This window comes from Pituophis catenifer, unplaced genomic scaffold (genome assembly GCF_029215685.1).
Source record: "Pituophis catenifer annectens isolate HBS135680 unplaced genomic scaffold, rPitCat1.0.hap2 SCAF_1, whole genome shotgun sequence".
Classification (NCBI taxonomy): Eukaryota; Metazoa; Chordata; class Lepidosauria; order Squamata; family Colubridae; genus Pituophis; species Pituophis catenifer.
The window spans coordinates 272,851,165-272,863,517 of NW_027256881.1; the positions used below are offsets into that span (position 1 = coordinate 272,851,165).

At 39.8% G+C, this 12,353-nt stretch overlaps 1 protein-coding gene across 1 annotated transcript in view; it reads left to right on the plus strand.

The window, feature by feature from the left end:
- Positions 1-651: 651 nt before the first annotated feature.
- LOC139311190 (probable inactive 1-aminocyclopropane-1-carboxylate synthase-like protein 2) overlaps positions 652-12,353 on the plus strand; it is a 42,480-nt gene continuing 30,778 nt past the window's right edge. The window contains exons 1-3 of the mRNA XM_070935566.1: positions 652-1,662; positions 4,533-5,146; positions 11,342-11,401. Coding sequence (XP_070791667.1) covers positions 1,005-1,662; positions 4,533-5,146; positions 11,342-11,401 — 1,332 coding nt within the window. The 5' untranslated portion in view covers positions 652-1,004. The remainder of the gene's footprint in view (positions 1,663-4,532; positions 5,147-11,341; positions 11,402-12,353) is intronic.

Consider the following 12,353-nt stretch of genomic DNA (forward strand, 5'->3'; position numbering starts at 1 on the left):
AACCGCTGGGTTTGCAAATCTTGGTTTACGTTTTTTGCAAGTTATTGCAAACTCAACCAGTTTTGGTTAATTCATTAAACGATGGATAACCAAATAATGCACTCAGTGTCTTTATATTCTGCTTAAATCACTGCCAGGACAGGTTAAAGTAAACACAGCCTTAAGTGGAGCTGGACACCCAGTGACTGCATCTATACAATCTTCTTGTTTTCTTTAAGCTCCTGAAGACTACAAGGGAGCTTTCCCCCCCCCCCAAAAAAAAAGTGTTCAGTCGCTCTAAGAAGAAAAAAAAAAAGAACAATATCACCTCTTTAGCAATTGTACTACACTTTCAGAGACTTAAACCACTGCGTTCAACGTATTGCAGCTAGTTAACAACGGACCCTCGGATCGTCCCCCGCGCTCTACTTACGCGGAAATCGTTCTCTCGCCTCTGGCTCCAGCTATTTAAAAGGGGTGGCCCGCGGAGGCGTGGCCTCCACAGGCCCCGCCCCAATGCATTCTTGAGCTTCTGCCTCGTTTAGCCCAGCCCGGCCGGGTTGCGGATCGTGTGATTGACACGGACCAAAGTTATCCCGGAATAAAGGAAGCACGCATGTGCCATCACACCGGATGTGAACATGCGTACTTGCGCCCCCAGCTTGCTTTACCCGGGATCTCGCTTTGTTAAAAAAAAAAAAAAAAAAAAAAAGCTGGAATCCGTGCCGAGCCGTGCCAACTTATCCGATCCGTTCTGCGGCTTCTAGAGCTGCAAAAAGGGATAGGGGAAAAAAAAAAAGGCCATCTTTCTCATCCTTTCCCTTTCCCAATAAACGGAAGCCTTAGGTTTCCCAGGACCAATCAATTGAACCGAGCCAAGCCCGTTCCAGTCCCGGGAAGGCTTCCTTGCCAGGCTCAAGCAATAGCCGCTTCATGGCTTTTCGTGCCTCCGCTCGTGCGCCTTTTGAGTTTTGATCCTTAACCGGGAGGTGGGCGCGGCGGGGAGATCGGAAGCCGGGAAAAGCATGGATTTTCGAGGCAAGAAGTACGAGCGGGGCACTAACTGGTCGGATCCCGAGGTAGTGGAGCTTCTGCAACTGTGGGCTGACGAGTCCGTGCAGGCGGAGCTGGAGAGCTGCCTGCGGAACCAGCACGTCTTCAACCGGATCGCCGAAGTGCTGCGCGAGAAGGGCATCCACCGCACCGGCGATCAGTGCCGGGAGAAGATCAAGAAAATGAAGCTCGAGTACCGTCGCATCAAGGACAACAACAAGGCTCCGCGCGGGGGCAGGACGTGGAAGTTCTACGAGGTGATGGACCGCGTCCTGGCCAGCCGTCCTCCGCTCGTCTACAGCGCCACCGGCAACGGCAACGGCAGCTACGTGTTGACGCAGCAAGGGCTCCCGGGTGGGGTGGTGGAGAGCTACCATCCCCACTTGGGCCCTTCTTCGGGGCTGACCTTCCCACCCTCTCAGCCCCCCGAGCAGATGGAGATCAAATGCGAGGAGGTGGATTCAGAGGACCAGTGCTTGATGCCTGAGCCTCTGCCTTCTCTCACTACTTACCAGCCTGGGGGCTCTGCTGAGGAGCAGGAGATAGACAGGGCCTTCCTGGAGAGGTCCCAGCCTGACTCACCCATCTCCAGGGTGGAGATCCCCATTGAGACCACTGTCTCCCTCTCAGGTAGGAATGCCACATCGATTCAGGCCATCCTGCAGAGCCTCTTATCCTGCTGCTGAAAAAAGGCTGAGCAGCGGCCACAATCCCTGGTTCTTTTGAAGCTCGCTGGGTGGCTGGGAACCCTACAGCTCCTGGATGGGTTTCCCCTCAGAGATGCTTGTCATTATGAAAGGTTTCTCCAGGTTTCCTATCTTCTTGCAACCTGAATTGCTTTTGCCCTGAGGAGAATAGCTGGATCTTTTTGCAGGACCTAACTGGACATCCTGTTAAATGGGCATCTGCCAAAACAGTATGGGTGTTGGGAAGTAGTTAAACAGCACACAGTAAATTGTAATCCTCTCTTCCAGAATCCTGCAATAAAGACTAAAACAAAACAAAACAAAAAACCCAAGAGAGGAACAGTATTGCCCCCGCCACTAATCTTTCTTCCCTCCCCAATACTTCGTCCTTAAAGTTCTGTCATTTTTAGGGAACGTTTCTCACTTCCTTTCTCTCCTTCAATTGAATGCTGGGGAAAAGAGAAATGGGATCACAGCAGTAGTGGGTTTCAATTTAGTTTGCTACCGGTTTGCTCGTGTGCGCACATGCGCAGAAGCAGGTGGGCGGAGCCTCCCGGCCCCGCCGCTACTGGTTTGCCTGAACTAGTAGCAACCTACCACTGGATCGCAGTGCAAGAAGTGAAGTTGGTCTGCTAACTGAGCAATGCCATGCAGCAGGGTGGATTTGATTTAAATCAAGTCGATTTAAATCACAATTTAAATCACTAATAAAAAGGCTTGATTTAAATAAACTCGATTTAAATCATAATTTTTAAAGTGCAACTGTCATCTCTGTCCCGCAGCAGCTCCTCCTCTGACCCACTGTTGGGGCGGAAAATAGGAGAAAAATATCTGCCTACCAAAACAATGGGATAAAGGAATATCCCTGAACTTTTTTATATTTTTAAGTCTATCCAAATATTTTAAATCAACATAACTGAAGCATGCTTGGAAACTGATCTTTGTAGTGTTTGATGTGCAAACAGTAGCTTTAACCCATGACAGACAATAGGTTTAAATGAATTCAGGACAGAAGTAAATGGCTTTGGATCTCATAAAGACCAATTAGTTCTGATTACAAGTCAAAAGTACCCTGAAGGTTTAAACTCCACCAAGCAAATATACACTACTTAGTTACTTAAACACCTTCAAGTCTTCATAAGCAGTCACAAAGTGAGTTTCTGCTATTGTTCTCTCCATTCATTTTTTCCAGGACCACAAGATCACCTGAACAGGTTTGTTAAAGCAGAAGAAACTTGTAGTAATACCTTTGACTATGGATTGGTGAAGTTCTGTTATTATTTTTAGGCCAAGAGGAAACAGCATTCTTGGAAACTTTCTTTTAGCAATCTCAGCGTATGATTGATTGGTGACGGAATAATTTAGGAAATGGACTATTTTTGGTTGGGAGCAAAACACTGGAATTCATAAAAGAAGATGATTACTTGGCAAATATTGTCTTTTTCATCAGTTTTGGTCTCTCAGAAATCATTGGGTCTTAGAATCTTGTAGAGATGACAGATATTTCAAATAGAACTGTCCATTTGACAGTGTCTTAGGAAATCACCTTTATCTTTCTGAGGTCTCAAAATACTTTAACCAGGGTATAATCTAGGATTCTCTCTGTGTTTCTATATAATAGCTTATGATAGCAGAGATTTTAATGGAGAAAGCAAACAAATCTCAGTGCTTCTTTAAGTTTTTTGTTTTGTTTTGTTACTGGGACTTATATTCTGTAGAAATATATGTGGCAATACAGATTCAGCTGATCATATTAGCATACTTGTTTAGCAGTAAACAAACTTTTTAATTGATTAACATTATTAAAATGTTTATAACCTGAACTGTATCAATATATATATAGTGATAGATAGATAGATAGATAGATAGATGATAGATAGATAAATACAGATACAGATACAGATATAGATAGATATAGATAGATATAACATAAGACATCAAAAATAAAAACAGTGCTGTCACTGAGACGTCACAAACTGGACTGTATACTATAAAATGTTCACAGGAGCTAGAAACCCCCCCCCTTCCTCATACAATATGCTATTTTTTTATATTCAGTCAGATGTATAGAGGGAATGATGGGCAGTGTGCTTCTGTGCAGTATATCCAGAGTAACACATTCAGACATAACTATACATTGGGCTCTACCCCCCATTTCAGCAGAAAATGTAAATGAAGCTGGAAGAAAAACTTTAATGAAGTAATCTATAGATGAACTCCCATGTGGTGATGGAAGTTATTTAGCTGAAGCAGATGAATTAACTTAGATTTATTTTTAATAAACCCTTATGAATAAACTCAGACCATAATCCTTTACTTGGAACCACTCATAATTATGACTGGAGGTTTGGTAAGACTAGGATATCTCTCAACTTTTGCATGTAGCCATTTTGCCTATTGAATTAATGTGGAACTGTACAATAGCCTTGGTCTAAGGAGAAATGCTGGATGGGATGATGGCTAGATTTGCATTATACCCTAAACCAAAATGGGATTTTTTTTCTCATTTATTGTTTAGTGTTTTCAGCAAAGCTAGCTACTATAAAATATTATATACTTTATAATATAGTAAACTGGAGATTCAGCTGCATTCTTGTGTCTGTGTAACATACATTATCTATTATATAAAGAAAAATGTGCATTGCTCAATATTCTTTGTTGTATGCAACTCATGTAAACTGAAATGTAACTCATTTACTCAGTTTGTCAGGAGTCAGATTAAAAGATGATAGCAGATAATCATTTAAGCAACTTTGACCTTTGCACAAAAAAAGAATTGTTAGGGTTATTTATCCTTAATCTGCTTACTCTTAGGTTTCAGGGAACCTAATGCAGTTTCTTCATCCCGGATCCAAAGTCTAGGGGCATGGCCTGGTTTTTCTACTTTGCACCGCTTGAGGAAGAAAAGGAAAGGCCAGCGGTTAAAAGATCCTATGGATGCCCTGCTGTTGAAAACTTTAACCGCCCAGCGGGAAATGGAGGAGCGCTTTCTGCAGATGGAGGAACGCCGCCTCCAGCGAGATGTGGAAGTGGAGGAGCGCCGAATCCAACTGGAGCAGCGACGCTTTGAATTGGAACGGGATCATGACTTCCGTATGTTCAATGTCTTTGCCCAAATGCTGAATGTCTTAAAGCAGGGCAATCAGGGCTCTTGTGCAACTGGAGTAGCTTCAAATGTAGACCTTCACCAAACATTCTCCAATTCCACAGAAATAGGAGAACGGCTGTCAGAAGAAGCCAAGGCCCTCCAGTTAGGGCAAACCAGATGGGATAGTGCAACTAAGGGGTTGCATTCCTGCCACCATGCTGATTTTCAAAACAGCTCTTACCTCTCTGTCCGAGGTAATATGGCTGTTGCTTCGATGTTCTCAGAGGAGGTGTACCAGCTCTACCATGATGACAAGTATGATGAGGACAAAAACCCCAGTGTGAGTAAAAAGTCTTGTCGTTACTTGTCTCTAAATAAGCTCCATCACTGGAGGTTTTTAAGAAGAGATTGGACAACCATTTAACTGGAATGGCATAGACGGCATGGCATGGAATGGCATGCTTGAACAGAGGGGTGGACTAGAAGACTGTGTTCAAACTGTTATTCTGTTATTCTTTATCCTGATTTTCAGTGACTATTATTTATTCTTTCTTCAAGAAAGAAAAGCTTTAACAAAGATGTTATGTCTTAGTTCTTCAGTGGGGAATTTAAATGACTGAATTAGGCTTATTTGAGATGTTGAGAGCATTTTATAGAATATATGTCCAATGCAGAAGGAAATAAGGAAGGAAATTTGTTCATTTATGAACTATCTTGGTATATTATATAGGACAGAAAGGAAGATAATTGCTATTCTCTAAACCTACCAAGACATTTATTTATTGAGTTAACAACTATCTTGGACTAAACTTTTTTTTAAAAAAAAACTTAACAAAAAGATGAACTTTAGGCAGTAGCCACACTAGGGGTGAAGTGGTTTAATAATTTTCTCTATAACTTCCATGTAAATTTCCTTGCCTCATCAGGCAGAAATGAATGTTAGATGAAAAGATCTTGCATTATTTATTTTAAAATGGCTTGATTTTAGAGTTAATTCTCCTAAATATGGCAAATAAGAACATTTTAAACCATAAAGACTAATGCTATTTTTTAATGCCAAGAAAGAATGCCAACCACACAAAGTCATTGTGATTGGGTCCTATTTTTAAGAGAGAGTGACCCTGAGTACCATATTTTTCAGAGTATAAGACACACCTTAGTTTTTGGGGAGGAAAATAAGAAAAAAACTGATTGGCAGGTGGATTGGCCTCCAGGAATACCCCCAATCAGCTATTCCCAGAGGTGAATTTTAGCAACAGGTTCCTTGGTTGTGAGCTCTGTGCCTTTTTTTTTGCCTTTTTTTCTGCCTCTGAAACTTCTGAAACTGTTTCAGAAAAAAAAATCCTGCCTCCAAAACTGAGCTTCAGAAAAAAAGCCTCTGAAGCTCTGTTTGGGGGCTTCTTTTCTGAAGCTTCTTTTCTGATGCTTTTTTCAGCCTCCATTTGAGAAGCTGGGCGGGGCTACATTTGGAGTATAAGACGCACCCAGATTTTCACCCTCTTTTTGGGGGGGGGAAAGGTACGTCTTATACTCTGAAAAATACAGTACTTTACTTGGCATGTGCTTCTAAATTTGTAGTGCAGATGATTTACATAGATGGCTAAATATTTTAAATCAAAGAAGAGCGGTTATGTTCTATTTCATTTTCATCAATGGATTCAAGGTAGATTTTCAGGTAGTTTCCCATCCAGACCCAAGCTAGACTATGACCTGTTAGCTTAAGTTAGTTGAAAGTTGGGACACCAGAGATTTCTCAATTATAGCTCCCAGTATCTGTTAATATGGGCATGCTTTCTGAGATGTTGAGAATTTTAGTATAGTAGCATTTGCAGGACCATACATTCCCTGTCTGTAAACAAAATAATTTGCCAGAAATACCTATTTTTATGATGGTTTAGAATTTTTTGTTCCATTTCACCCTTCATTGCTGGCATTACGTTCTTAACACTGATTATAGTGAGTTTTATCCTGCTGCCAAATTTAAAAACTAGGGTCAGTGTAGATTCTATAGTGATTTTCACAGTAGTTCTTAGCTTTTTCTCCAAAGCAACATTAGTAGAGTTTTCTGCAGATTAACTTTTATTTTACATGCTTAATACGTGACTCTTCCATCCTAAAGAACTTTCAGAGCTGCTTACTGTAAAAACAAACACGCTTTGCTCCGATGATAAACATTAAAACAGCAGGGCATCCAAATGGAAGCAGCATTAATACTACTATCCATCAATAAAACCAGCTATGCTAGCTCTAATCAGCATGATGTTTTTATATTATATAAACCTCAAATAGTTATCTTCATTTCAAACTTCATTCAAAATGTGAGTTTTTTTAAAAAAAACCAACCTAATTACATTTTTTTTAGCTAAGAAGCCCATTACAAGAATGCTAATCTTTTAGTTCATTCTCCCATAGCAATCAGTATAGACTGTGTAATATAGCTGAACTGTTGAACTGATTTGGTTTGGATTCAAACCCTCTCTTAGCCATTAATTTTAGGGTTTTTTAAAAATACTGTTGCTCATTTAAGTTAGCTTACTGGACTTCTGTGCAAAAAAATTGGCATAAACCAATATATCTTTCCTTAGCAAATAGTAGCAATTAAATATATAAAGTACATTTTATTCATATAAAAGTTACCTGTAAAATAGGCACAGCTAAGCTCCCCCTCCCATGAGTAATGAATGAAGGAATTGGTATGTATCTCTCTGTGTTTGTGTAGAATGCTGCAGTTTCTTTGAGTCTTGTATGAAAAATTAAGCTCCCAAACATAAACAATGGTATGGAATAAACAATGAACAATATAAATATAGGCAAATTTCAAATGAAATAGAACAGAACAGAATAGAATAGAATAACAGAGTTGGAAGGGACCTTGGAGGTCTTCTAGTCCAACCCCCTGCTTAGGCAGGAAACCGTACACCACTTCAGACAAAAGGTTATCCAATCTCTTCTTAAAAACTTCCAGTGTTGGAGCAATTACAACTTCTGGAGGCAAATTGTTCCACTGATTAATTGTTCTAACTGTCAGGAAATTTCTCCTTAGTTCTAAGTTGCTTCTCTCCTTGATTATTTTCCACCCATTGCTTCTTGTCCTACCCTGAGTTGCTTTGGAGAATAGTTTGACACCCTCTTCTTTGTGGCAACCCCTGAGATATTGGAGCACTGCTATCATGTTACCCCTAGTCCTTCTTTTCATCAAACTAGACATATCCAGTTCCAGCAACCATTCTTTATATGTTTTAGCCTCCAGTCCCCTAATCATCTTTGTTGCTCTTCTCTGCAGTCTTTCTAGAGTCTCAACGTCTTTTCTACATCGTGGCAACCAAAACTGGATGCAGTAATCCATGTGTAGCCTTACCAAGGCATTATAAAGTGGTATTAATACTTCACGTGATCTTAATTCTATCCCTCTGTTTATGCAGCCTAGAACTATGTTGGGTTTTTTTGGCAACTGCAGCACACTGCTGGTTCATATTTATTTATTTATTTATTTATTTATTTATTTATTGCGATTTATATGCCGCCTTTCTCCCTAGGGACTCAAGGCGGCTTACAAAATGACAACTTCAATACAAATCACAATACAATACCAAATTAAAATCAGTAACCCAATTAAAAACGATTTAAAATTATAACCAACATTTAAATGATTCTCCACTAGGACTCCAAGATCCTTCTCACAAAAACTACTATTGAGCAATGTACAATATATACTGTACCTGTGCATTTGGTTTTTTCTTGCCTAAATGTAGAACTTTATCTTGTTCACCATTGAATTTCATTTTGTTAGATAGCGCCCAATGTTCAAATCTGTCAAGATCCTTCTGTATCTTAAGCCTATCTTGTGGAGTGTTGGCTATTCCTGCTATCTTGGTGTTGTCTGCAAATTTGATGAGTTCCCCATCGTCCAAATCATTGATGAAGATTTTGAAGAGTACTGGGCCTAAAACAGAGCTTTGGGGTATGTCACTGCATACTTCCCTCCATGTAGATGCAGTTCCATTGAGGAGTACACATTGAGTGTGGTTGGTCAGCCAGTTATGAATCCATCTGGTGGTGATGCTGTCTAATCCACATTTTTCTATTTTATCAAGTAGTAGGTTATGGTCTACTTTATCAAATGCCTTACTGAAGTCCAAGTAAATTATATTGACAGCATTCCTCTGGTCCGCTAATTTTGTCACTTTGTCAAAGAATACAATAAGATTAGTCTGGCATGATCTGTTTTTGACAAACCCATGTTGGCTTTTGGTTATTACTTTGTTTCTAGGTGTTTGCTGATTCGTTGCTTGATTATCTTTTCCAGAATCTTCCCTGGTATTGAGGTCAGGCTGATAGGTCTGTAGTTTCCTGGATCTATTTTTTTTCCTTTTTTGAAGATGAGAACTACATCAGCTCTTTTCCAGTCCTCTGGCAGTTCCCTGGTGCCCCAGGTTTTTTGAAAGATATAGTTCAGTGGTTCTGAGAACTCGTCTGCCAGTTTCTTCAGAACCTTGGGGTATAATCCATCTGGTCCTGGTGATTTGAACTTGTCTAGTGTAGACAGGTGCTCACTTACCATTTTCTTCCCTATTTTAACTTGTGTTCCTAATCTGTTTTTTGTGGTGCTGTTTTTGATAGGTTGAATTATTTTTTTCCTTCGTGTAAAGACAGATGCAAAAAACTAGTTAAGTAGTTCTGCTTTCTCCCTGTTGCTTGTCACATTCTTGCCACTTTCTCCCAGCCAATTGTTTCCTTGATTTTTTTTTCTTGTTTTTAACATGTTGGAAGAAGCTTTTTTTGTTATTTTTTACTTTTATCACAATCCTTTGTTCATTTCCTCACTTCATCTTTGTAGGCTCAGGCTATTTGCTGATATTCTGCCTTAGTTTTGTGCCCCTCTTTCCACTTTTTATACTTGTCCTTTTTGTCTTGCAATTTGTCAGAAGGTTCTTTATGCAGCCATGCTGGTTTCTTTTGAGAGCTGTTATTTTTCTTCTTCATTGGTATTGTGCTAGACTGGGCTTTTATAATCTCACTTTTCAAAATTTCCCAAGCTTCTTGAGTTGTTCTCCCCTTGAGAATTCTCATCCATGGAACCTTCCCAAGCTTTCTCTAAGTTTATTGAAATTAGCTCTCTTAAAGTCCAAGACTCTAGTTTGACTTTGTTCTATTGCTTGTGCTTGCATAATGTTGAATTCCAATATTGCATGATCATTGCCTCACCCCCAGGTTCCTGTAGCTTCAATACCTTCTATCATTTCATATCTGTTAGTGAGAATTAAGTCCAATATGGCTGATCCCCTTGTTCCCTTCTCTACTTTTTGGGAAACAAAGTTGTCTGCTAAGTTTGTTAGGAACCTGTTGGATTGTTACAGGAAAAATGACGGACTAGAACAAGCTCTTCAGTGCAGGAAAGAGTTTATTTGCGCAAGGTTCAAACAGTCCAAAGACAGCGAAAAGTCTGAACAGTGATGGCTGATTTCAACCAGATATTTATACAGTATAAAGACAAAGTTATTACGAAGAGTGCAACATTTCACACGTAGAAGTTACCCTTTAATCTATCTCTAGGAAAGACATAACAGCCTGGTTCCCACAGGCTCAGGTTCTCAGCTCCGGAGCTCAAGACATAATAAAAGAGGAGATAAGGGGCTCAAAGGCGCCTTAAGAGCAGTAAAGAGGACAGTAAGGGAAGCAGTTTTTCTTCTCTAGGATATACATGACATTTGGGGTGTAATAAACAGTAAACAACAGGATGTATCTGTTTAGGGTCAGTTTGCCCTTTTACAATGCTGTACCTACGTCAAATACCGTTTGTCAATTCAGCACCTTGGCACGGAAGAGGCACTTCTGCCTTGACCAAAGATTTGGATTTCTAATATTTAAGTTTTATCCCAATATCGAATCCTAGCCTGGCTCATACCCCCCCTTTGTGACTCATCTGGATCTTCCACTTTGTGCAGAGTTTGTCTCTCAATTGATGTCAGGGTAGATAAAATCTCCCATTACTATTGTGATGTGTTTGCTACATGCTTTAGTTAACTGACTTCCAAAAAGTTCATCTATTTTCTCTGTTTGTTTGGTTGGATGGCCTACAGTATAGACCTATGGCAATGTCACCCCTCCCCCCTTTAATATTGACCCAAATGCATTCAAGATAATTTTTGTCATTGTTGTGCTCTATTTCTGTAGAGATGTAGTTAATTTCTTATATAGTGTGCAATTCCACCTCCTCTTTTATTTGATCTATTTCTTATAAATAATTTAAATCCCTCTAGCTGTATGTTCCATTGTGGGTTTCATCCTACCAAGTTTCTGTAATGACAACAATATAATATTTTTACAAGTCTTCCACACGCACACAAAAAATCCACACAAAATGAAACATAACACCTCTTGACTCATATATAGTATGATAGAAGTATCATAATCCTCTTTCCAGAATCTTTACTGGCTCTAGTAATGCTAAAGTTTTATAGAACAGAATTTTGAGGTAGCTAATAGGATAGCAAATAATTCTTGTTTTTAATGAAACATTTATCTGTATTCCCAGGGCATCATTAATTTGGCTGTCAGCGAGAACAAACTCTGCTTTGATCTAATATCCAAAAAGGTAAGAATATTGTAAATACCCATCATTCTTAAGTAATAGTGATCATCAGGTGATGTCATTTTATGATAATTTCACGAAGAAAATAATTTCCCAGATGAGTCACGAAAGGTTTATATTGTTTTTTCTCTTTTATTACCAACTTTGTTCTCTTCCTAAATAACCGTATGCTTCTTCCTTCATCATGGACTGTGGGCATTTGAGAAATCTGTTTAGGGAGATTTGTTGGGTCACTAATACATGAATTACAATACCAATCTAGTTTTTAATCCATGAACCTCAGCCAAATGGTTTCATGTTAAATGGATAAATTCTTTTAGTCCCTTATTCCAGTGGTGAAATCCACATTTTTTTACTACCGGTTCTGTGGGCGTGGCTTGGTGGGCATGGTGTGGCTTGGTGGGCATGACAGGGGAAGGATACTGCAAAATCTTCATTCCCACCCCACTCCAGGGGAAGGATACTGCAAAATCTCCATTTCCTCCCCACTCCTGGAAGAAGGATATTGCAAAATCTCCATTCGCACCCCATTCTGGGGCCAGCCAGAGGTGGTATTTGCCGGTTCTCTGAACTACTCAAAATTTCCACTACCGCTTCTCCGAACTGCTCAAAATTCCTGCTACCGGTTCTCCAGAACCTGTCAGAACTTGCTGGATTTCACCCCTGCCTTATTCCCTATCCCAGGTCTTTTATTTCCATAAAAGAGGAGAGGGGAGCAGTAGCCAAAATCTGGTAGGTTGTGATAAGAAGCAAAGCCACTGCTTTCTTTTAAATTGATGGCAATGCAGTTTAAGCACAGTATATGTATGCGTTTTATACACATGTTGTGAAAATTACTAAATAATAGTGAACTAAATCACTCAATAAAAACATAGGCCTATTTCATACTATTCAAAGTCATGGGTTGTACACTTGTAGTTTCTTAGACAAGCAACTCTTGATTGAGTTCATCCAA